Source organism: Ammospiza nelsoni, chromosome 6 (assembly GCF_027579445.1).
Source record: "Ammospiza nelsoni isolate bAmmNel1 chromosome 6, bAmmNel1.pri, whole genome shotgun sequence".
In the NCBI taxonomy this organism is placed as follows: domain Eukaryota; kingdom Metazoa; phylum Chordata; class Aves; order Passeriformes; family Passerellidae; genus Ammospiza; species Ammospiza nelsoni.
Window position 1 is genome coordinate 18,378,512 of NC_080638.1, and position 25,827 is coordinate 18,404,338.

A 25,827-nucleotide genomic window follows, 5' to 3' on the forward strand; every position below is an offset into this window, starting at 1 on the left:
CAAAGGCGGATGGCAGCGACGCGGGGCTGCCCGGGCAGCCACGGGGCAGCCCCGAGCCCGAGCTTCGTCCCACTCCTCCTCATCCCCAGCAAAGAGAGCTGAACCTGCTCATCCCATCCCAGCGATTGTGTTCGCCTCCTGGGGAAGGACACGGGCTGATGCAGGGCAGAGCATTTGGACAAACCCCACCTGGCCGCCAAAGCCGCTCCTCCTGCCTGCGTGCTGGCAGGGGGGAGTGGGAGAATTTGTCTGATTGGCTTTTCCCAGTGCTTACTCTCTCCTTTTCCATGTTGCAGTTAAGGAAGGGTACCATTAGCAATGCTTCTGTGGGCTGCAGTTTGGAGTGATGCTGTGGGATAACAGCAGCTCCTGGCTTTTTTTTTGGAGCTAGGAGAGGAAAGGACCATTTGGGAGGAAAGAAGAAGCAGAGACATTTAAAATCCCTTTCTTTTTTTTCAATGAATTATGCCTATGATCCCACGATTGTGGCAGCTGCCATAGCCACTGCTCCCCAAGCCCTCATGTGGACCATCTTCCCATGGTGCCCAATCTGGGAAAAGCTGCAGCAGCAATTCCTCTTGCAGTCATTTCCCTCCACACAGAAATGGTACCAACATAACTGCGTCTGGTTGGTTTTGAACCCTTCTCCCAGTGCTGACAGTAATAAACTCTCACAATAATAAATTCCTATAACAACTGGAATAATTCAGCTCCTCCGTGCAGTTTGGAGAGCAGAGGTTATGGGAAATTCCTGCTTGGGTTTTTCACTAGCATTTCTTTAGGGAAATGTTGAAAATTTTACTTCTTCAAGATCCCCCTGGAAAGTCCACCTCTCAACCACTTCTCACTTCCTGAAATGGAGCAATCTCCAGAGCAGCTACAGCCATGCTTTGAGGCAAGACAAGGGTCTCTTCAGGTGATGGGAATATTTATTTATTTGCATTAGGAGCTTGGCTCTGCAAGCAGCTGTTTTGCTTGAGGGAAAGCTGGGGCTTATTTTTGAGCCTTGTGCCTGGCTGCTCTTTATGTTGATGGAAGCCCTGTTGTTTCAGTGGGGTGATTCACTGTGTTTTGAAACAATACGTGACTGAGATGTCAGTAGTAATTGGGGTAATAATAATAGCTCACTCTTATCTTAGCCTGGATCACCTGTAGAGCATCGTTATCCCTGCTTGGCAGCTGGGGAGAGACAGAGCTGGGACCCAAGCTGTGTTAACCACGCAGTGCTGGGGACTGGTGTCCATGTGGGAGTTACCTCCAGCCAGAGTGGGGACAGTGATGGGCGGCACAGGGCTTGGCACAAAGGCAGTGAATGAATCGATGCTCTCAGCTGGGGTTTGGTTGGAGCTGCTGGTCCTGGCTCCTGGCTGGTCATATCCCTCCAGCCAGGATTTTAGCAGGGAGGAGGTTTGTTCTTGGGGAGCTGCTCTGGGGCACCTCCAGCACTGGAGTGGGCCAGCAGCTTTTCAAAGGTGTGCATGGGTTTGCAAGCCCCACTCAGTATCTATCTGGAGCCAAAAGACTTGCTTCATCTTGGCCCTCCTGTCCCTTGCTAGATGGATGTGGGGACCCTGTTTGGAAGGTGATGCCTGGTGTTCAGGCATTACCTGAACTGTACTTTCAGCAATTTTGGGATGACAGCAATCCCCGTGAAAGTGTTGCTTCTCAGAAGAATACCTCTGTTTTCAACTATGTCCCTGTCCTATGCCAGCATCTGGCAGAAGCAGGAATCTAGTATGGCACATCTCTTCAGCTTTACCTTCCTCTGCCCAGTTAGCTTTTAGCCTCCCTATGTTTAAAGCCATAGATGGGGCGTTTCAGGAGGGCATGAGATTAATGGGAGACCCATGTGCTTGATTAAATGTCTGTGTCTTATTTCCCTTTGTGGTGAGGAGCTGGGATGCCAGTGCATCCTTGTATGCTCCATGAGAACTCCTCAGGACTTTCCTGCAGGTATCCTCACCCCAGCAAGCCAGGTATTTATTTTCTGCAGCCAGGCCATGAGAGGCCAGCACTTGTTTGGCATTTGCATTGAGTGAAACCTTATAACTTTAATAAGATGTAAACCGTGTTGCACATCTCTGCTGTCGCGCAGCAACCCTGCAGTAATGGCCCAAACAAAGCCTGCCCATGTGGAGGAAACACTAAATCCTATTGTGGGATAATGCTGCTCAGCCAGAGCTGGTATCTCTCCTGCAGCCTCCTCAGCCTGTACTGTGCAGCTGGGATGAGCCCCTGCCCCACTGCAGAGGGGTTCCTGCCTCACTGTGCTTTTGGGGAAAGATGTTTTTGCTGGCATAGGGCTTCAGGGTGGGACCTGGGTCTTTGGGATGTGCTAGGGAGCCTTGAAGGGCTAGGCAGCTGCTGAAGACTGGTAGGTTCCCCGTTCTGAACCTGCTTGACAGCCAGCGTGTTTCCCTCCAGCTGTGCTTGGATGACCTCCCACAAAAGTCCTGCGTCAGGATTGGCTGAGGAAAAGATGCTGGAGTAGATCCTTATCTGGTTTATCTCAGGTGGCTCCAGTCATTTTTCAGTGTCTTATTTTAGAATTCCCATGTCCTTTTCCCTCTTTTGCTGCCCTTTCATGCCTCCTGTCATGCTGCTGAGCCGTGGGGCCGGTTTTGCCTTGCAGTGCCTGTGCCGGGCTGGGGACAGGTGTGTCCTGTGAGCCCCTCCTGGAGCACAGCTGTGCGTGGCGCCCCGACGGGGATTCCTGCTGCTGCGGGGCTGTCCTTCCGCTGCGGCGCAGAGATCTGATGAGCTCAGCTAAACCAGTGCTCCCTGCAGCTTCATTTGGATGGTGCTCACGTTGCTGAGCAGGGAAGCACCTGCAGCAGGGTGGGAAAGCAGCATTAATAATAACAGCAACCCCGAGCGAATCTGCTCTGGTGGTGAGATAGGGCTTGGCAGTAAGACGGCAAAACGAGGAGGGTGTCCATGAGTGGTACCTTGTTCAAGTGGTCTCCTAAAGACATTTTGGAGAGGGCTTGGCACAGGGTGGCCAATGGGCAGCTCCAGCACTAGCTGCTGAGAAGAGAGCAGCTTGCACACATTCCCTCCTTCCCTGCTTGCTGCTGCCTCTCCCTCCTCTCGCGATGGATGTGCCTTACCCTGCCGGCTGGAAGGGCCAGGTGCTCTCAGGGCAGGTGTGTGCCCTACACCCAGCTCTTCGGCAGATGAGCTGAGCTATGCCTCTGTGAGGATTTTTATCTCTTTTTGGTGCACGGACCTTCAGGTAGGTGTGGGAGTATCTGTCTGTGCCTTGAGTGCTCTCATTGCAATCCAGTCATCACCAGGCGTGCCTGCAGGTTAGCCCACCATCTCACCTGCCCCAGTTTATCCCTGCAGTGGCAGGCAGCTAGCTGCAGTTTGTGGTATGTAAAATCACATGAGAGCAGCCCAGGAGCTCCTTCTGCTCTTCCCAGTTTATCCCTGCAGTGTGCAGGCCCCAGCACACATTACAAAAGGAAGAAAGCACATCACCTGGAACATCCACGAAGTAATATATGAGATTTTCCCTTTCCTTCAGCCCTTAGGCATGATCTGCAGGTTTGGGGTGACATGTAGTGGCAAGGTGTCCCCAGGCTGAGCCCTGAGGAGCTGTTGATCCAGCCCCCTCGGACTCCAGCCACAGCACTAGGGCTGTGTTGGGAGCATCCCTGCCTGCAGAACCATTCCCAAATCCCTGTGTTCCTGTCCCTATGACACCAAGCTGAGGAGGAGTATCTGAGGGCAAAAGTTGGCTGGGGAGGAAGTGGTGGAAGAAGTTGTGGTGATTTCTGGGATGCAGTTAAGTAACAGCAAGCTAAGGGTGGGTGATGGGGAGGAGTGACCCTCTTTTGGGTAGGATGCTCAAAAGCACTTGTAGTTGGTGAGTGTGGCAATGGGCACCTCTACTGACACATTCACCTGCAGCCATGGAGCAGAGTCCCAGCCTGGCTGGACACTCCATTTGGTGGTCAAAACCAGCTTGTGGAAATGGTGTGGAGCTGGAATTTCCTGCTTGTGTGACCACTAAATTCAGCTTTGCTTCCCACAGTGCTGTGGAATCCCCAGTGCTCAGCCCATTTCTCTGATGCCCCGTTTTTTGCCGCTCTCCTGCAGGTGGAGGCGGAGGACCACCAGGACGTGGTGGTCTACGACCAGAGCACGCGGGACGTCACCGGCTTGGCTGCTGACAGCTTCCTCTCCATCCTCCTGGGCAAGCTGGACAGCTGCTTCCACAGCGTCTCCATCCTCACAGGTAGGAGCCCTGGGTACCACTGCATCTCTAGGGGCACTCATGCCCTTAGCCTGGAGTAACGGAGCTGTGTCCATGTGCACCCGCTGCCCTGGCCACCCGTGGCTGTGGTGGAGGAAGGCAGCCCTGCATGCAGGCTGAGGAGGCTCAGCCCACGCTGGCATCACTGGGTCTTCCCCATGCCCTCGTTCCTTGCACTGTCCATCTCACCACCAGCCAGGGTGAATGAAAGAGGAGGGTACAGAGGAGCTGTGGTGGCATGGATCCAGCCATCCAAAAGCTGCCCTTTGTTCTCCCATCCCTGTGTTGCTTCGTCCCTGGTCAGTGTGCCAAGGAACAGACCCGGTTCAGGCACTCTGCTCCCTCTTGCTGCTGTTAAAGGGAGGGCAGGAGAAGAAATCCACGGATGTACTGGAAAGGAGAAGGATGGCAGGGGCAGAGGGTCATCTCTGAGTGAGTCAGGGTCTGCTGGAGATGATGCTCTCTGGGCAAAAATGTGCAAGCAGGAGGAGGCACGTGCTGCCCTAATTACAGCCCTTCTGCAGTGAGGCAGGTGACTGATGAATGAAAAGCTCCAGCCCAACAGAGAGGAGAAGAGAGAGGCAGGGAACTGCCTGAGGGAGAGCTGAAGATGCCTTTGATTCCCCTTGGCTGGGACAGCCAGGCATCTGCCCTGATGGATGCCTGCCTTTGAGCTTTCTGCCCATGGATGGGTGGGCAGGCACTGCCCTGTGCAGCCCCGCAGTCCCACTGAGCTCAGAAGCACAGAGATGGGAATCACCTCTGTCCCTCAAGCCTGTCCTCATGTGTGGGCATTGGGGCTGAGGCAGATGGTCCCAACCTCTGTGCCCCAGGACACCACAGGGATGCAGGGAACTGCCACTCCCACAGAGTGACAGATGCTGGGGAAGGGTAATTGTGGGGGGAAGGTAGCACGGGCAAGTGGCATTCAGGGCGCCCTGCCCATGCAAGGCAGGGGTAAGTGCTGTTTATTTAGAGCAGCTGCATTGTGATGGGGGGAGAACAGAGCAGAGAAACAGCAGGATTAAACCCCCTGGCCCCGGGTTCTACCAACAAACCAAGCAGGGACTACACAAAATCATATTCAAGCTAATTATTGTGGCCTGGGTTGCAGGAGCTCTGCTGAGGCCAGTGCTGGAGGAGGCCTCCCTGAGCTGGCTGTGGCAGTCCCTGCCCTGCCTCAGTAGCTGTGCCTGCGATTCCAAGGTCGCCATGGTATAAACTAGGGCACAGCTTGGCATGTGGTGCAGGAGAAGGAAGTGGTAGATTCAGTTGCATCTGGGAAGGAACCTGCTTAGTCATGGGGATGGGTCAGGAAATAGCCTTGGTGGTGTCACCCTGGCACCCCTTTCCCAGGGCTGGATGAGGAGCAGAGCTGGGGGCTGGCTGCAAACCCCTGCTCCCCACACCGAGTGCTCCTGGAGCTGTCCAGGGCTGTGTGAGGTGTCCCTGAAAACCCTGGAGCCTTTTCCTGCCTTAAGGCCTGGGGTAGCCTCATAGTGCCAGTGACCCCCAGCTGCATGCACAGCACGCTCCAGCAGCGTGCCACCCCCTCAGCCATCAGCATGCCACCAGCAAACCTCTGCCAGCAAACCTGCTGCCCCCCACTTGGGCACACACCTCCTCCATCATCAGGACAGCCATCTCCATCCTCCTGGGCTGCAGGAGCCCCAAGCAGGAGTGTGGGTGTGCTAGGCACCAAGCAAAGCTCAAGCCTCCCAAATGAAAAGCGCAGCAGGGCCTCAGCCTCACGTGGAACACGGGCCACCAGCAGGGGGAAAAGCTGGAGCTGAAATGTGGAACACTGGGTCATGGTGGCGTGTTTCACATGGAAACCATGACTGGAATGGCTGTGCAGAGCATCCAGGAGAGGCTGGGCACGCTTGCTGACAGCCACAGCTTCCTCCTGCCTGTGCTGTGGGCAGCAGTGGGCTGGTGTAGAGACAGCTCTGGAGTGCTTGGGGGGCTGGGGCAGGATGTGTGAGTGGGCCTGATTCTGAACCCTTGCCCTTGTGGGGTTTAACCCCTTGGTCTGTCCCTTCTGGCCTCAAGCCCCTTGTCCTGCCCCAACCCATTTGGTGTTTCAGAAGAAGTGCCTGAGTTCTCCTTGGAGGTGCTTTGTGATCCCAGTGAGTTGGCAATCCCAAAATTGGGAACATTTCAGCCTGTCCCTCAGTGGGTGCCATTACCTCAGGGAAGCTGTCCTGAGGATCCCCAGTTCAGTGTGGCAGCCCTGCAGAGCCCCTCTGTGCTGCCCCTCTCAGCTCTCTCAGCCCCAACAGATGCAGGGATCTGTGCCTGCATGTCCCCATCTCATGCAAACAGCAGGCTTGGCTGTTCCTGCTCACCTCCAGGCCAGCAACCTTCTGACCCTTGAAGCAGCTGATGGAGGCTGATGGGTGAGGACAGGGGAGATGGGGCTGGCAGGACTGGTGCCAGGGACTCCTCAAGGGTTAACAGCCCAGAAGCAGCGATTCCAGTGGCTGGCAGGGAAGAATCTGAGTCAATTATTCCCAATCTTGGAAATCATCAGCTTCTCTTCTTTTTTCTTTTTTTTTTTTTTTTTAATTGTGTAAGTATAAATAGTGCTGCTTGCTGCCCTCCATCCGTGGGAGCAGAAAGACTGTTGATTTATATGGTTTTCCTGACATCACATGAAGTGGTGGAAAACTGAATGGAGCCAACATTTTTCCTGCATTACGTAATGCCCCCTCCCTCCCAGCCCAGCTCTGCTATTCCTGCAGGAGCCTGACTGTTCTTTAACCTTTGTTTACTTCAGCACAAACCCTTGCTTTTTTGCTTTTTTTTCTGTTCTTTTTTTCCTTTTTTTCCCTTTTTTTTTTTATTTTGCTATATTTTTCCTCCCTTATTCTTCCCCTTTGTAATTCCTCCCCTTATTCTTCCCATCTTGTAACCACCCGCTTGGTTTTTATTAAGAGGCATTATCTGCTTATGAAGCAGGAGCAGCAGCAGCAGTCTGGCTCCATTGCTCCCTGACAGCTCCCATGTGCCAGCTCTGCTATGGGAGCCTGTCCAGAGCCCTGTGTGCTGCTGGGTGCTGAGCTTCACCAGCTCCTCTCCATTTGTCCAGCTGCAGTGGGCAGTGTGGAGATTTTCTTCTGCTCCTATTCAGTGGCTAAAAGCGACAGCTGAGGGCTTGGGATGCTGGTCCAGGTGATGCTCAGCCACCCATCCTGTCCCTGCTCCTGGTCCTTAGCTGAGCACCGGGCTCCTCTCTCCCGCACTGGAAGCCGTGTGCCAGCTGGAGATAAAACCAGGATGGCAGAGTGGCCTGCAGTGGCAGCCCCACAGCCTGGGCTGCGGGGCTTGGGACACCCCCCTTGCTTGACAGAGGCTCTTTTTGCTCAGTTCCATGTGCTGGGGGAGCTTCTCCGCTGCGGTATCACACTCCGACCTGAAACAGGCCCCTCAACTGCGTTCTGAGCTCCAGTCATGAGCTTTTCATCTGGCTCGGGAGCGCCTGTGAGATCATCTTCAGCACCCCCCCTCCCCCCGCTTTTGTACCAATTCTTCAAGGAATGTTTAAATTTTCCAGTCCTGTTCTTTCTAAATTTGGAGCGTCTGTTTACTCCCAGGATTCGGAAAGAATGTAACAATATCATCAGCGACAAATCCCTCCCAGCCCTTCACTCGCCATCCTCCTCAGCGAGCAGGCTGGCCGTGACCCAGGCTCTCCAGCCCGGCCGTGCCATGGCCCTCCAGCACGGCTGCAGTCATCTGGGTGGGGGCTGAGATTTTGGGGATTTTGGGGAATCTACCAAAGACAGGTGACTTTGCCGCAGGCAAAAAGAAGTAGTGAGAAAGGAAAGGGGATTTCCATTGCAGGAGCTGACTTGGGCTGCCCAGGCATGAGTGGGTTTAGCACTGAAGCACTGGCTGGAATTATTTTAGAAACAAGGACTCAGAGATAGATTATTTTAATTAAAAAAAAAAAAGGGGGGGGGGGGGAATGAAAGAAGGAAAGAAAAAACACTTTTTTTTTTTCTGTATAGGGACAGCACTAAAAAGAGGTTAAACATCAGGGTGACTGAACATGGCTTTGCTCATCCTTGGCTGAAAATTCTGTAATGCTTTCTCGTGTCGTGTTGGTGAGAAGCCACATGCCAGCTACACATTCCCTTGCTGCCTGCTCCTCTTGAAACATATTGGGCTGGAGAATGAAAAGATGAATGAAAAAAGCCAAGCTAGGCAGGTGTGAAAGAAAGCAGGGCAGAGGCAGGGCAGAGCAGAGGGGGCTTGCCTTCAGTCCGGTCTCAGAGGCTGGAATGGCAGCCTGTGCATCCAAAGGTTGTCATGGCATATCCTGAAGGTAAAAGCTTAGCAAGATCCACAACCAGGACTGAGGTATCTTTATAAACTCAATGTGAGGAAAAAGAATAAACTAAAACCTAAGGAAGAAAATACCCCACATACCCACACAATGGTTACAGAATCACAGAATATTCTGAGTTGGAAGGGACCCACAAGTATCAAGTCCAACTCTAAGTGAATTACCCACACAGGAATCAAACCCTCAAACCCATGGGTGTCACTAGCACGATGCTCTAACCAGGTTAGCAAATCTCAGGGTTTATCAGTCACAAGATGTCTGATGGGAGTGGGGAGGCAGGACCTGGTGATTTGATGGTCACATTCCTCATCACCCACTCTGCACAGCATCACAATTTCACCTGTTGAGTTTGGGCTGTCAGTGTGTCTGCTGGAGACAAAGCATGTGCAGAATGCACTAGCTGGTGGGTTTTGTCCCCTGACTCCAGCAGAGCCTCTGCTCAGTACATGGGCCTGAAGGTGGTCAGACATTAGGGTTATTTCAGGTACCCTCAGGCTGTAATGTCTAAGAGCACTTGGGGACTTACTGGCATGAATCCATCAGATGTACCTACAAGGTTTTTCTTCAAGTCTCATTACTGTCTCTGAACCTCCTGCAAGCACCTCTGTCCACCTGTGGCCATCTCCATCCCACAGCATACTGTGATGAACCCAAAGAAGCAGATGCTCAGCTGGCAGGAGTGTGGGTATGAATAAGGAGGGTATGGAAGTGGGATGGGACAGGAAAAAGAGCTTCCCAAGGACTCTCAATTTCTTGCTTTTCCCAGACTTGGGAGTTTTGAAGAACCAGCTTTGTGAATAATGTGAATGGGGATTCTGGTTGTTCTTCATGTAAAATTGCCCACATGATGGTCAGGAATGGAAGAAGGGTAAGAAGGGCTGTGCAGGGGCTTCCATCCATCTTTTCTTCAGGCTGTAGGTGGTGAGGTGCATGGGGATTACCTCTGGTGATGTTTTTCTTATCACTGTTCAGAGGACTGGAGGTAGTACTCTGATAGGGAAAAGCATTTTTTTAAAAATCTAATGGGAATACCAGGGTTTGTGATTTTTACAATCCTGGAGGTTTAGGTAACTCTCTGAACCTCCCTTTCTCTCATGCAAAACATCCCTGGAGGAGTTGCTTCCTTTCCTACAGCAAAGCCATCTGGGACCACTTTAGCCAGGGCAGGACTGTGTGTTCTTGCCCTCTAGACCCTCTTCAGTGGGTGCTGGCATCCAGCTTCAGACACCCAGCCTGGTGGGTGCCCTGGGGAGTGCTCCCAGTCTCAGTTCAAGGCACAGAGGCAGAGTAAGGTGCCCCCTTCTCATGCTGAGCCCAAGCAGGAGATGCCTGGGAGGCTTTGGGCCCGGCGGGAGCAGTGCCTGCATCCCTGGGAGGGGTTAAGCCAGGTCACGTATGTGCAGGGCTGATTGTATTCCAGACCTATGCTCTAAACCTCCCTGTTTAGCAACGCTGTCGTCAGACAACTTGTTTTCCCGATTCTATAATTACCCTGAGGAGCTTCCCCTCCCCCTCTGGCTGTGTTTTTTAACCATTGGACCCAGAAAAGGCAAGCAAAAGGGTCAAAGGCAAAGTGGGACAGAGGAGAAGGGGCGTAGGGAAGAGCAGCCCTCTGATTGCTATGCCTTGGAAAACTTCTGTGTAATTTCATTTCTCATTTCTGGAAGGTCAAGGGGAGGAAGGCAACTTCCCCAGTAAGAGATCCTGATGGGCAGGGGCCACTGCCCAGTTACAGTTTCCTTCCTTTTGAGAAATCTGCCTCCCCTCATCCGCCTCTCCCTTGTCCCTGGGCCTGTGCTGCATGCTTGCAAAAGGTCGTCACTGGCAATTATTACCAGGTCCCAGTGCTGGGTTGAGAGAGGAACTGCTGGCCCTGCCCAGCTGGGCTTGTGCCAGGCTATAGGCACTGTCCTGACAGGGTGTGTAGGTGCTGGACAGGGACTCATCGTGCTTCCTGCTCTTGCAGGAGGATTACATGAGTCTCTGCAACCCATTGCAGCAGATGTTTTTCCAGTGCGTGCTGTGGCAATGAGAGTGAAGTGAGGCTGACTAGGCTGGGCATCTCTCCTTGGGTGATGCACCTCTTGTCTGATAAATAGGGGCTGGAGGCAGGATGGGTGACATCCTGGCCAGGAGGAGCACCTGGGAAAAAGGGACAAGGAGCAGCAGCTGATAAATGGAATGTATTTCTGCACTATGGATGTTGCCTTTTATCTCTCTGCTTGCCAGCTGCCCCCTGCCCCAGGTGCCAACCCTATACTGGTTTTGGCAGAAGAGTGCAGAAATGGAGAGAGAGCAGAGAGGAGGATGCTGCCTGGGGAATGGTGGCTGCAGGTGGCATCTCCATGTGGCTGGGCTTCACACTGGAGGAGGAAAGGGGCTGCTGGCTATCTGTGCTTGCTTGTCTTTTGCTGAGGATTGAGGGGTGTGGGACACTGGTAAGCCTCCTGCATTGAGCTCTACTTGGTGGTGTCATGCCCAGCTTCCCATCTGGTGCTCCCAGGAGCTCTGAACTGAAGTCTCAGTCCAAACATATCATGAAGGACACTGGCATTACCAAAATAACTTATGCCCAGGGCTCTTGGAGATGGAGGGAGATGGACAACCAGAGGGGCAGTGAGAAAAGGCAAATTTTGTTTGCGCATCTCTGGGTCAGGGGCAGGTTGAGTATTGCACCCCCTAATTCACTACATGCTTCCTGCAGCATCCCCCTTGCTCACTGCCACTGCCCGGTGACCCCAGGAGAGTGACTAGGTCCCCCCAGTAGACCCCCAGCCACAGCCACTGGAGCATGTCACAGCTGGATCACCCACCAACAGGGGTAGAGCTCTGCTGGGGCAGTGGCAGTGGGACACTGAGGGATCTCCATCCCTGGCAGGCGTTGGCACTGGCCACCAGCATCATGCGCCCTCCCTTGTAGTGACAGTGGTGGCAAATGTGGGGGACCACAGATCCCCCTGAGGACGTGCTGTGGTCGTCACTTCCCGAGCATGGCTTGTGGGGGAAGGCTGCTTCTCTCTTCCAGCCTAGTTGGAGCACGCTTTGAATTTTATCCAACCTCTGACCTACATCTGATAATAATCAAACCATATTTGTTACAACAACAAGGCTCGTTAGGAGGCTGGCTCCGCTCGGGGTGGGGGGGAGGAGACAGCACTTAGTTAATGCCAATGACCTCATCTCATGTGATGTCATTCAAAGGAAAAACACTGAAGTCACTCACATATGGCTCAGCCTGGGGTTTTTCAGCCCATAAAGCTTCAGATTTTCAAAGGCACAATACATGCCCCCCCTTCTCTCCCCCGCTTACTATAATCCTGAATGATTTTCTGGAGGCCTGGGCTCAGAGCAATAAACTCGTAAGGAGCTGTGTGGAGATGTATTAAGCAGTTCTGCGGGTGGGAAGCGGGGGACAAGTAATTTTCTCCCGCAGAACAAATGCAAAGAAGAAAATACATCACTCCCCACCTGCTTCAGAAGCCCCTAGAGATGGATAGACCCCCAGTGAGACCAGGAAGGGCTATTCCCACATGTCCCCTCTTGCTGGAGTTTTGCACGTGAGGAGGCTTTGGCAGAGGGTACATTTCCTCCAGAGCATGGTCCTGCTTTGCTGGGACCGGGCAGATAACCCCATCTGACATGGCCACGCACAGGTGTGAGCAGCCCAGTGCCAGCAGCCCCTTTTCCTGCCAGCTGTTGGGACCCATTCATCGTCAGCTGTTTGGGACCACTTCAGGATGGGCATCCTCCTGGGTGATGCTCTCAGTGGAGACATTAAGGGACAAGATGAGCTCGTCATTAGGGACCTGCTATCTCGTCCCCAGCTCTGCCCTGCACCAAAGAGCCCCGGAGAAGTTATTTAATCTTTTGTGACTCAGTTTCCCTCTTGGGAATTTGAGATCATGGCATTGCCCTTGCTGGTGCTGGGGTTCAGAGTTAAACCTCGCCCAGGGGGTGCACGCTGGTCCTGCCAGGAGCCGCTGTGGGGAGAGGGTGCAGCCGTGGGGTTCCTTTACGGTACGTGGAGCAGCAGGGAGCCGGGATGGAGTGCGGTGCTGCATCCCCCCTTCGTTGTGAGGGTTTGATCGCACACCGCCCCGGCAGGTGCTAAAATGAGGTGTGGGCATGAGCTTCCTCCCACCGCGTTGCCGTGCCCGTATTAGCTGCGCGGGGCCAGAGCCGGCGCGGTGCTGCGATCCTTCTCCCGCTGCGGGGGGCTTTGGGCAGGCGAGAAAATCGCGGTTGCGCCTTTAAGCGGGGAGCGAAGCATATGTCAGCCCGGCGTTGTGCTGCGTGTCTGTGTGCTGAGTAAGGAATGCGGCCGCATGCCTGACCCGTTAGCTATGAGCGCGGTACGGGCGCGCAGCGAGCGCGGCGGCGGATGGGGCGGCTGCTCCCGGGCTGAGCTCACTCGGGCTGCAGCGGGCGGCGAAGAGGGGGGCGGCCGGGGAAAGGGGGCTACGCCGAGCCCCCCTACCCCGCTCGGCTTTTTTTTAATGGTTTTTATTTTTTCAGCCTGAAGGCTGGAGCCGGGGGGAGGCTGGCATTGCTCTGCTGCAGGGGCGCTTTTTTGGTTTTTTTAGTATTTTGTTTGCCCGCCAGCTGTTGTTTGGCGACGGTGAGAGGTGCCCCCGCGAGCCGCAGCCCAGCTGCCTGGATGCCCGTGGATGTAATGATTGCTCCCTCCGAGGACCAGTTCTGGACAGACATGCGCGAGGGGCAGATGAAGCTGAAAATAAGGGTGCGGAGGATGAAGGAGAGCAGGGACAAGAGAGGTTTGTCAGCCGGCCCGGCGGCTTTCCTTCCGATGGGGACGGAGCGGGAAGAGGGGGCTGCGCCGCCGGAGCCCTGCTTTGCCCGGGGGCCGGAGATCGCCTTTGCCGGGCGGCCGGCGGGGAGCGGAGCGCGGTGCTGGCCGTACAAAGAGCGCAGGCAGCTGGCGAGCGGGGAGATGGAAGCGAGCGGGGAGCGTGCGGAGGGGAGCGGAGCGGAGCCATGGCCGGTCCCCAGCTAGGGGCGATGCGCGCAGCGCCGACGGAGGCGGCCGGGCTGGCTCGGGAGCTGCGCGGAGAGGGCAGCCCCTTCAGGCAGGTGAGCGGGTGCCTGCAGCGGGCAGAAGCATCTGCAGCGGCCCCGGCGCTAGGCAGCCCTCGCACCCGAGCGGGGGCCGGTGAGACCGCCTGGCCGCGGGCACCGCTCCGGGCTCCCCGGAACCCTTCGCCGTCCGGACGAGCTGGGCGAGGGCGCGGACGGAGCGGAGAAGGGAAGGGGGAAAGCTGCGGGAGCCAGGAGGATCTGCCGCCAGCATCTCTGCGCCCTCGGTTACGGGGGCGGGGGGGCACCGGGCAGAGGAGAGGGCTCGGGGCAAGGACGGGCGAGGACGGCGCGGAGAACAAGGGGCCATCGGCTCAGAGCGCTGCGCTGCTGCCCGCACACAGGCACTGCCCGCCGGAGCCATTTCACTTCCCCGGCGCTGCCCTGCCTACCCATCTTGGGTGGTTTCTTTCAGAAAGGGGTTTTGCAGTGCTTACACCCCCCAGTGACAGGGTGAAGGGCACGCGGAGGAAGGGGATATTAACTGGAGCAGCTTAAAAATATGCCGAGCCTGGGATGACCTAGATTACCGAAGGGTTGAATCAAGCAACTTCCCCTCCATCACCACTTAAAATGGGAGGCTGCTAAAAGTGCCTGACAGGTTTTTGTGGCATGAAGCACATAACCCAGTGATGGTGTCATTAGTAATAAGTCACTCCTGGAAATGACACATTTTTCTTTACTTAGAACGAGTAAGGCTGGTCCAAAGCAGGCACAGTCACCAGAGGAAAATCAAGCTCAACAGCTCGAGGAGTGTGTCCGTGGTTGTGTAGGCGGAGGGCTTCCTTTCTGCTGCTTTTCATTTTTTTAAAGATGTTTTCTGTTTCTTTGGGAGAATGGGAGCAGGCTCTGGAACCAGCCTGCAAGGCATGGGGGGCTGGCACAGGTTGGGAGGCAGCAGGGCACTGTAGCAGCAGATGGACAGAGGCTGTTCGGGGTGACCGTTGGGGAAACAGGGAATGCACATGAATCCATAATAGGGCTGATTCATCAGCTTTCTCATCCCCACTGCCTGGGAGAAAAAAAAAAACCAGAAACGAGCCAACAGTGGGGTGATGAAATTTTGTGCCAAATGAGGGGATGGTAAAATCTGGGCAGGGGACTGGGGGAGTGGAAAAAGAGACTGGTTGAAAACTGGACATCTCTCTCCAATGCACTGAGATGGGGGGACACGAAAGAGCATCGGCCAGGAGAGGGCAAGCTGGGCAGGCTGCGGAGCGCCAGGATTTCACCAGGCTTGTGGGAAGGATGCGCAAGCAAATGGGCTGTGTCCACATCAGGCATTGCTGGGAGGATGGGCTGAATCAAAGGGAACTACAGTACCCGGGGAAACAGTGAGGATGGAGGCAGGGGGAAAATTCAGACACATCCCAGGCAGCAGGAAATGCTGACAAAGCCCCGGAGCTCCCTGGAGCACAGTGAGTAAGGGTGGCAGTAAGCAGTGTTTCATCATCCCGCCCGGTTTAGCTGCCGGCTCCAACAGGCTCCCTCCCAGCACGAGAGCCAGGGAGATGGCGTTTGCAAAGAGGGATTTTCCCAGCGGCTCTGGGGGTTGATGTGCAGCCTGCCAGGCTCCTCCATTTTCTGTCCTTCAATTCAACCTGCGGCAGAGATGCTCGGCCGAGGACTAAGGCTCATTGTCATAAGCAAGCTGAGCATAAAGCAGGTGAGGGCTGGGGTTTTTCAGGTCCCCCCAGCTCTTGTCATCTCCTGCTGTACCTCAGTTCAGCAAGGTGCTTTAACAAACACTTGGGGATGGATGGTTCAGAGTGCTGGGAGCAGCATGTCCCCCGAGGGGCTGGGCTGATGGAGAGGGGGTATCCAGGCACCACCCTGGCCACCAAGACAACGCAGTGATGAGGGAGCCATGCCGGCGTGGCGGCTGCTCCAGCAGCAAGCCGAGGCGCGTGCTCGCTTGCATGCCCCGCTGCTCCTTGCCACGTGCCGCCCTGGCAGCAGCTCCCAGCCACCACAGGCATTTTAATGAGAGCTGGGCAGAGCCTGGCCTCCCTCAGCCCCCTCAGCTGCCGGGAGCTCTAGCGGGGCAGAGGGTCTCAGCACAGGCACGGGCGCGAAGCTCCTTGGTGAGGCTGCGGGCTGCCGCAAAACCTCTGGCAGCTGCTTGGGGAGCCGCTCTCTGAACAGCTCCGGCTGCTGCTCTCCAACTCAAATTATTGCAGCCATGAGGGTGGGCTGTAAAACACATCTTTAATAGCCCTGCAGGTCTCCTTCTAGCTTCCGGTGTGACAGCTGGAGGTGAGGAGTGGGGGGTGGCAGCTGCTGGCCCCAGGAGGATTTCCAGCTCTGGATCCCCTCCTCCTTGCTACCACAAACTGATGGCACAGCAGTTGTGACATGTCACCTCTTCCCTGTATCTTGGTGGGGATCTTTGAGCCTGCAATGCATAGAGGAGGCTGCTGAATAGGACATGCTGCTCGGTGTCTCTCTAGGGGAGCTTCTATGAGACTCATGGGGCTGGGGGTGTTCAAGAGGCGTGTGGCTCTCTTAAAGAGCAGTTTTGGGGTGAGGCAGGTGCCCTAGGTAGCTCTTTTGCAGCTTTTTGCTGTCAGCGGGGCACAGCACTAAAGCCAGAGCTGCTGGGTTTTTTCAGAGGCCTCTGAAGGAGGTGGTGAGTCCATGGGGCTGGAGATGAATGTGCAGAGTGCAGCCATCAGAGCAAGGTGTGAGAGGTTTCTCAAGCCCCAGCTCCACTTTACACCTCCAGCCTAAAAAGATGGCCTCAGTGCAGGGAAGGACACAGGAAACAACAGGGAGCTGGGATGTCCATGCTTCATGTGTCCCACACCTTCCTTTTATCCTCAGCAGTGTCTCTGTTAGCATCTCATGCATGGATTGTAAATGGATTGTAAATCCCTAAAGCTAAGGCTTACCACCAGAAGAAAATAATGCCACACCACATCCCTGTCCCTAGCCAGGACTTTGTCACCCTCTGTGTCACCTTCTCTGCACCACCACTGCTGTCCAGCCTTGGCAGAGAAGGGCACAGTGCAACTCACAGGTGTCAGTGACCCAGCTATGACTAGGAAGTCCCCAGAAACCAGCTGAAGGTGACAGCCAGGGCAGTGGAAACTTCCCCAGCTGTGTCAGGGTCCCAGCTCAGGAGTGCAACATCTCTGTCTTTACATCTTGTAATCTCCTTCCCTGTCTGTTTTTGTTCCCTTTGGTTGCAGCCGTAGGCAGGCACTGGTGCAGGGCCTGGCAGAGGGCAGAGCCTCCTCCCTGTGCCCTTTGCTGCTGGAGGGGAGGAGTCACACAGCTCCCAACAGCTGCAGCAGTGCAGGTACCACAGGAGCCTGCTCAAAGATGCTGCTGGCATCTTCCCCCAGCCTGATGGACAGGCTCGGGGAGATTGCCAGGCTCTTTGCCTTCCCTCTGCAGCATCTGTTCTCACAATAAATCCAGTTTCACTGGTGGTTATCATAGATGCTCAGCTGGAAAATGTGCAGAGGGGAGGGCCTGGCAGAGATGGGGATAGGGGAGAAGTTGTGGTGTTTTCTCCTCTCCTCTGTTTGACAGAAGGGCCATGCAGAGCAGGGCTGGGGGCTGGGCCAGAGGGGTCTCTGCAGGACACAGCAAGAGGTGGAAGGGAGGGAGATACAAGTTCCCAGTTGTTGCACTCTTCTGGCACTAAGTTGCTGCAACACCCTGTGCCTCAGTGTGATTGTCACTTGCAGGAGGGTGATTTTCACTTTCTAGACCTCCTAGAACTGGTCTGATGCTGGTTCTTGGCTCCTCTTTCCTCCATTTTCAGCAGCAGCAGTGAAAGCGTCCCCACTTTTGTTCTGGTTCCCTTCCCTTCCAGTTCCCACTTCTCTTCCTGGGCATCATTTCTGCCTCAGGTAATTGCAGTAGGAGGCAGGCAGTGTTTTTTCCAGAGAATGATTTTGAGAGCCCTCCATGCTGGAACCAGGAGCAGCTCACTGGGCTGTGCCATACAAGGACCAGCTTCTACCCAACAAGCCCTCACCAGGGTGGGGGAGCATCCGAAAGAAACCAGAGATCCCCAAACACCCACTCCATGACAGATACAAATCCTTCCTAGGCTTGATTCCACACGTGCCAAGATAAATGGTGCTCCTGGCCTGAGCATTGTGAATAAAAGAGGAAAGGTTAGAACTGGTGCTACCCTGGCTCCTCACCTCATTGTGCTCTGCTGCTCTCTGCCAGCAAAACCTGGGATCCATGGCCTGGGGCATAGAGGGGAGGAAAGCCCAAGTATCAGTTGGAGCCCAGCCAGGGACATTCACTGCCTTTGGGATTGTTTGAAGAGCTGCTTCACTTTCTAAAAATGAAAGGCACGCGGGAGCAGCCGCTGCAGGGTGGGGTGAGCGTCACTTCCATGTTGGGATGGTGTCAAGTACCTGGCCCCATCTCTAGGGTTTCCCCCAAGCCCAGACTGCCCTCAGCAGCTGCAAGTATGGGGGAGATGAGGACAGGGGGACTGGGAGCATGCCTGGACTCCCAGACACTGGGCTGAGGCTTTGCTTAGGACAAGTGAGCTCAGCTATGGGCATCATTTCAGGTGCCAGCATCCTCCAGTTGTGGCAACCTGCCCAGGTAGGCACTGCAGCTGAGGGTGCTGCTGCCACTCTCCAGACATCCCTGCCTGCTTCACAGCCCCCTTAGCTCCTGCCTGGATTTCCCCAGGCAGAGGATCTGCTGCCAGCTGAGTGTGGTGGGCACAGGCAATGGGCAGAGAGCAGCATGCCCTGACCTGCTTGAACTATGAGATCACCTTAAAGAGCCATACAGACCCATCCACTGCCCTGGGCAGCTCCTGATGGATGTGAGTGGGTGCAAGAGGCTGGGCACCTATGGACCAGAGCAGGCACTGATCCCTGGCACCCTACTCCCCAAAAACGTGTGGTGTTCCTTCAAGAAAAATTCCCACATTGTTTCACACAAGCCCAGGGTCAGATCTGTGCCCCACTCAAGCTCAAGTGCTGCAGGCTTCTCTAGGGGCAGCTGAAGGAAACACTTCCCAAGGGTTTCTGCCCCAGCATCCCCCAGGCATCAGCACGGGGCAAAGCAGGGAGGTCACGTGTGTCCATGCAGAGCTCTGGCTAGCGATGGACAGCCCTTGGCAATGGGGCCACAGTGCAGGGATGAGCAGTAACCAGAGCTATGCTACACCTGTGCTGGGCCTCCTGCTTTTGCTCTGATTTAATGTCCCAGTTGAGGGGTGATGTCATTTCGGAGGGAGCAAGAGAAAAAGAAGTGCTGGAAAAGATAAGGTGCTTTAACTCTACCCCTCCTGTCTTTACTGGGTTTTAAAGCTGGGAGGTGTGTTAGCTGCCAGACAAGAAAACAGAGGGGAGGAAAGAGGTTTGTTGAACGACGCCTTTTCCTTAGGCCAGTGGGAGCTGACACCAGGACATGCTGAGATGGAGTGTGATGGAGGACTTTGGATGTTACCAAGTGGTGTGAGCATGATTTTGTGCACTGCTTTGGCTTCTCCATCACCTTCATCTCACAAACATGTCAGATGAGTTGTCTGCAGCACCAGTCATGCCTCTCTAGAGTGTGGGTGCCACACCAGCAGCCAGAAGGGTGCTCCAGGAGGATCAGCAGAAATGTTGCCAAAGTGCTGGAGAAGGTGAACTGAGAATATGCCAAGGCTGCCCTGCTTCCAAAGGGGAGAGGGACTGGCTTGTTAAAAGGTCTTGTTAAGCTGTGGAGATGGGCCAGGGATTCTCAGGGTGCTCAGTCCGGAGACTTGGGCTTTCAGAAGGATCTTGTGGGAGCATACTGGTCCCTTTGACAGTCAAAGGCACTCAAGCCCCCAAGTACTCTCTGCCCTTTGGGTGATGTCAAGCTGCATCTGCTCATTCACATAACTGGGAAAACCTCAAGGGAGACTTGAGGCAGATATGACTCAAGCTCCTCTCCATTGCATGAAGCTGCCACCCAGATGTCCTCAGCTGGAGGGGAGTGGAATTAGGCCACTGCCAGCCAGACCTGGCTCTGTCCTGGAGTGTAGGATCAGCAAGTGAGAGCAAATCAGGATCAGTGGTCTTATGCAACTGTGCAGGACATGCAACAGCACTGGGAGTTTTCCAGCTCTCCTTGCTGCCTGCTGTGCAAGCAGGGCAAGGCTTGCAGCCCTGCTCCAGCTTTCAGGACTGGCTCTCAGGCTTTTGACCATGGCAGACACTGTGACAATACGTCTGGCTGTCACATGCCAGCTACTGCAACCTCAACTGGGGGTTTTCTTTCAACACTGGGTTTCAAGATGCTCAGGCTGAGTGTGACTGCCCAACAGCCCAGTTCAGTAAACTGGACACTGCTTGCTGCCACATTCAGCAAGATCAGAGCATGAGAAACAGCAGTGGCCTGCAAGTAGCATTATGGCACCATGGTGTGTCAGAAATCATGGGCTTGGCAGGGCTGGGCAGAGGGGGTGTCTCTCAGAAATCATGATGTGTGTGTAGCCAGTGCAGAAAGGTTTGGGCTGACCTCCCAGGCCCCAGGAGCTTTGTGTCTCAGTGGGTTGGCTTGTTGTCATCCTGCCCTGATGGATTTTGGTATCAGAAGGTGATCCTGTCCTCAGAATAGTAGAGAGCCAAGAAAAGGACTGTCTCTTCCTGTTATTTGTCTGAATGAAGTTGAGAAGAGCCAACTTCATTGGAGAGGGTGTGAGATGCCTCACATGTGCATTAATATCCAGCTGTGACAGGGAGAAGTCAGAGCTGGTTCTCCATTCCTTTCTGTGTGCATGTCATGGCCATCACAATGTATGTGCACTGGTTGGTGGTGGCTGGTGGCTGCTTGCCCCTGGAGGCTCTGTTCTCAGGGCTGCAGGGTTATCCCCACTTTGTCCCCAGGCCTTGGGATGCCAGCTACTGATGACCTCAGCTGTACTGCTCCAAGCTCAATGTCCTCATTTTCTCCACAGGAGGCTTTGCCACCTTCTCCTCCTGCTTCCCAGGGCTCTGTGAGGGGAAGCCAGCTGCCATCCTGCCGATGAGCATCTCCCAGCCGTGCTTGCCTGTGGCCAACGTTGGCCCCACGCGCATCCTGCCACATCTCTACCTGGGCTCCCAGAAGGATGTCCTGAACAAGGTACAGCCCTCTTGAGGGGACACTCTGCCCTGTCCCACTGGGGACCCCTGTCATGCAGAGGGGTGAAGGTGTTAAGGATTCCTCTCCTTCCCAGTGGGAAGACCGCACAGTGCCCTTTAAAAGGCGCCAGAAAGGCTGTGCTGTGATGTCACACCAGGGAAGGAATTTTGTTTAAAGGAAAAGTAATGATGAGAAGAAAGAAAGAGGAATTGTAGATAAAGTGCTGCCAAGCATCTGCCTACTGCAGCCATGAGGGAGCCAGCCAGGCGTCCTCATCCATGGCAGGCAAGGAGGGAGGGAGACCATGACACCAGACTGGAGTTGGAGACAGAAAGGAGGGAGAGAGAAATTATGTACAGGGAGTAGAAGGAAAGGAAAGAAAAAAATGACAAGAATGTGAGCCTGGGAGCTGGACTGGCTCCATCAAGCCTGCTGGAAGGGCAGGAATGGGCCACTGGAGACACAGGGCTGAAATCCTGGGGCCAAAATCTTGAGCAGCCAATGCCAGGCAGGGAAATCGATGGTTTCTTCCCTCCCTACCTCCTTGGAGGGTTTTGTCCATGTTTTGGAACTGTTTTCTGCCGTCCCCACAATGTGGCCACGTGCTGGAGAAGAGAAGCATTGCCCACACAAGGCCTCACAGTTGTCTATGGATAGAGCATCTTCTGGCCACACTGGTTAATGTAGGGTGCTACCAGTGACTCACTCCAGCCTGTTGGTGAGATGTCTCCTTTCTCCCTCAGCTGATACATTCACAGTGTTCAGACAGAGTTTTTGCTATTTTCTTTTTCTTGTATTTTCCTATTTCTCTCATACTGGGGTTGTTGGGTTTTTCCCTCTGGAACCCCTTTCCAGGTGTCTTTGGCCTTGCTCACTTTACTTAGACCAAAATAAAGATCTGCTGAGGTTGAAACCTGTGTCATCTAAATTGATACAATCTTTTCAGCTGATCTCTGCTGTATTATCATCAACTAGGCCAAGGCAGCACTAGGAGACCCACAGGAGAAAATGCTGGGATGGGAAAAGGCAGGGAGCGTGCATGGCAAGACAGACCTTCAGTACATGGTGAGGGCTGAACTCAGCTGATCATTTGATGGCTTCTTTCCCACCAGGACCTGATGACACAGAATGGGATAAGCTATGTCCTAAATGCCAGCAACTCCTGTCCCAAGCCAGACTTCATCTGTGATAGTCACTTCATGCGCATTCCTGTCAATGACAACTACTGTGAGAAGCTGCTTCCCTGGCTGGACAAGTCCATTGAATTCATTGGTGAGCTTTTCTTATGGTTGCAGACCCTCCAATTCTCAGCCTTCACAACCTGAACTCTTCTGTCCTCCCTGGTCTTGCTCGCAGCAACTGTTGTCCTGTCACACAAAGGGGCTGGGGCTTGGGGAGGGAGGCTGGAACCATTTTGCTCACCATCATTGTTCTCTCTGTTTCCTCTGCCATGCTCCAGACAAAGCTAAGGTGTCCAGCTGCCAGGTGATTGTGCACTGCTTGGCTGGGATCTCCCGGTCAGCCACCATTGCCATCGCCTACATCATGAAGACCATGGGTATGTCATCAGATGATGCTTACAGGTGAGTTTTCTCCTGAGGGTACTGGGGGGGTTATGCCAGTATGCTTCACTCCAGGGAAGGAAAGCAGGCTAAGCCCAGAAGGAGAGGGTCAGGGCTCCTTGAAGCTCTGTCTTGCCTTGGTTGGGTCCCAGTAAAACCAAACCAAACCTCCCATCATAAAATGCATGCAACAAGGAATGGTTGGGAGTGGTAAAAGGGAGTAGGGAGGCAGTCCCAGCTCTAATCCTCAGACATCTCAAGGCCCCGTGATTCCCCAAGATCCTTTTCTTTGGAGGGTCTGGTCAGAAGGTTCTTGATGATGCCTCTTCTCCCTAAAGAGGCTGAGAGAGGAGGGGTTGCCCGCTGAAGGACCAAGCACCAATGGGGCTGTCTGTGCCTCTCGGCAGGTTTGTTAAGGACCGTCGCCCATCCATCTCGCCTAACTTCAACTTCCTGGGCCAGCTCCTGGAGTACGAGAGGAGCCTGAAGCTCCTCAAGGCCCTGAAGTCCAAGGGCGACTGGAGCGAGGGGGACGCGCAGCAGGACCCGGCAGAGGTGGCTGAGAGCAGCCGGCATCCCCCAACACCTACCTCAGAGAAGGCCGAGGATGTGCCGAGGAGCACCGGCTCGGCGTCCCCCACCAGTGACCCCGAGCGGCAGGGCGGGACCCCAAAGGTCCTGTCACCCACCAGCTTGCAGCAGGGGCTCAATGGCCTGCACCTCTCCTCCGAGCGCATCCAGGACACCAACCGCCTGAAGCGCTCCTTCTCCCTGGACATCAAGTCCGCCTACTCCCCCGGCCTGCGACAGGACCCCCCTGGCCCCCCTGGACCTGGGGAAGCCCCCAAACTCTGCAAGCTGGACAGCCCCTCGGGCTCGGGCAGCCTGAGCCCCTTCTCCCCAGGGGCGGACAGCCCTGACCGGCCCACGGGGCCCGAGCTGCTGCTGGAGGCCAAGGTGAGGCAGCGGCGGAAGCACCGGCACGCAGCGGGCTCGCCGGCCCACGGGCTCAGCCTCAACGTCGGCGGGACCTGCGCCACGCGCAAGAGCCCCGGCGCCGAGGACGGGCTGCCCCCGCGGCTCGGCCAGCCGCCCGCCGCGCCCGGCGCCGCCACCAATGCCTGGAGCGGGGTGCACCTGGAGTCCCCCAGCGCTGCCTCGGGCGAGGCTGGCTGGTACTTCGGCAAGGACTCCGGCAGCGCTGGCGGCAGCACGGGCGGGGGCCTGTTTGCCAGCGCCGGCCCGTACCCGCCGCCGTTCGGCTGCGGCGCAGCGGCGGCCGGGTGCGAGATCAGACTGAGGGACAAGGCGCGGGCCGAGCCGCGGGACGGGCGGCACAGCTGGCATGAGGAGGCCGGCGCCGAGAAGCAATTCAAGCGAAGGAGCTGCCAGATGGAATTCGAGGAGACCATGTCGGAGGGCAGGGCTCGGGAAGAGCTGGGCAAAATCAGCAAACAGTCCAGCTTTTCGGGCAGCATGGAGATCATCGAGGTGTCCTGACACTCATCCGGGGTGCCTGGAGACCTGGGACGGGGCTGGGGAGGGGGGATATTTAAGCCGGGGGGAGCGGGAAGGGGGGCGGTGGGCTCGGGGGTGTATTTATACTTGCGCGTGCATTTTCGGGAGCGCAAGCGCTGAAACCGAAGCGAAGGTGGACGAGTCTTTCCAGAGTCGGGAAACATAGCGGCGGATGCTTAGTGTCCCTCCTGCACTCACCCTGGTCCTTCCCCGCCCATCCCCAGGGCGCCCCAGCCCTCAGAGACCCCACACTCAAAATTCGGGCCTAAAACTCAAGTGGGAAGAGCTGGGGAAGTGGCAGGGATTGCAGTTTTGGCTGTGGTGATGGGGCACAGCACCTGGAGGGGGGACCACAGCTGCCCCTTCCCTGCACCCTGGTGCACTAAGCATGCTCCGCTGTGTTTCTCTGGCTAAGTATCCTAAAAATGCTGCACTGGAGCAGCCCTATACATATATAAATATATATTATATATAATATAAAGAAAAAAAACCCGAAAACACACACACAAAAGAAAAGGTAAATGGTTTTACTGCAATTTTTATTGAGACGTAAATAATATTTCAATTTTTTTGTTTTGTTTTTAATTTATTGAAGCTGTTCATTCTGGCAATGATTTGCAGACAATGTGGGGTGGTACTTTCAGCTCTATTTTTACTGTATATGGTATTTAAATCTGAAATACGAGTTTCTAAGCAATATCTGAGGCCTGTGGCTCCTTCTATAGTTAATGTCCACAACATAGATTTCACCCCTTCTCTCTGGGCATACCAACAAGGGGACAGGAGACTCTTCTGGGCACTTTTTCTAGAAATGAACAAGTAAACAAGCAAACCATAAAACCTTCTTTTGACACAAACTGAGCCAGAAAATTCTTCTGGAAGCTGCTGCCTCTTCTTCCCACCTTGGTCTCTGTTTGTTTCTCCTCATCTCCATCCCAGCCATTACCACCGTCCCAGCCATCACCCCGTCCTAGGCATTGTCCCCATCCTGGCCGTCACGCAATCCCAGTCATACCCCCTCTCTTCCCCTCCCCTCCTTTTGGCTGCCCATCCTTGCTGGAGGGGGAGAGGTGGGAGTCACCTGAAGTGGATGGAAGGCTGCAGGATGTCACCTCCAGCTGCGTGGGGAAGGCGTCGGAAGCTGCCACAGCAGAGGGAGGGATGGGAGGCTGGTGGTAGTTGGGATTTCTTGTTGGGAGGTTCTTGCCTGCCTGCTCCAGCCCTTCAGCTCCCCCTCACCTCAGCTACCTTGCTTGGGAGGTATGGGCACCACTCTGCCTTTGGGGGCGGCAGTTCTTTTGGCTTCCCACATCCTTTGTTTCACACCTGAGAAACTCAGGGGCAGCACGTTTGCCGGTGCCAGGACTCTCCCGGTCCTGTTGCCCTCCAGGCCAGCTCCCCTCCATCCAGCGGATGATAAGCTGTCCAGACATGAAGCTCTGCAAGCACATGGAGGGCCACAAGTGACTTATTTTTGGAGATGGTTGGCTGCTTCCTCCCATCTGGTGGGAGGCCAAGCTCTTGCCCCCAAACCCCAATGTCAGGATTTCTGAGAAGCTGCTTTCTGAAGCTGGAGGCACTGAGCTGCCTCCACTGCAAAGCACATCTCTCCCTGCAGCTCTCTTCGCTTTCTCCTTTGTCTCGCACTAGTTTGCAAAGCTGATACCTCAGGGGTCTGTGTTCGTGCATGTCTGTGTCCTGTGTCATCCTTGGAGTGTTGTTTTCTTTTTCTTTTCTGGGTCCACATGGTTTCTCTCCCTTTCCCTTATTCCTCCTCTTGTCATTCGTTTCTATATTTAAATCAAACTACCCGTGACAAAACCAAATGATCTCAGGTTTAAAACTGAACATAAAGCAGAGGCGTGAGGAGCTGCAATCACACGAGGAGGGGCTGCTCGCTTCAGCTCGTCGCTTCCTCAGCCACCTCTGTGTTTGCAGTTGAGGCAAGTCTCCCTGGA

At 54.9% G+C, this 25,827-nt stretch overlaps 2 protein-coding genes across 3 annotated transcripts in view; one reads left to right on the plus strand and one right to left on the minus strand.

The window, feature by feature from the left end:
- Positions 1-23,851, plus strand: part of DUSP8 (dual specificity phosphatase 8) — a 40,589-nt gene extending 16,738 nt beyond the window's left edge. The window contains exons 3-7 of one of the 2 annotated variants that reach the window (XM_059474203.1): positions 4,105-4,243; positions 20,623-20,789; positions 21,902-22,061; positions 22,249-22,372; positions 22,759-23,851. In XM_059474203.1, coding sequence (XP_059330186.1) covers positions 4,105-4,243; positions 20,623-20,789; positions 21,902-22,061; positions 22,249-22,372; positions 22,759-23,851 — 1,683 coding nt within the window. Of the gene's footprint in view, positions 1-4,104; positions 4,244-13,076; positions 13,388-20,622; positions 20,790-21,901; positions 22,062-22,248; positions 22,373-22,758 lie in introns of those variants that run through there. The other variant, XM_059474204.1, reaches the window with a different exon arrangement.
- Positions 1-25,827, minus strand: part of TNNI2 (troponin I2, fast skeletal type) — a 422,570-nt gene that overhangs the window by 94,146 nt on the left and 302,597 nt on the right. The window lies entirely within an intron of this gene.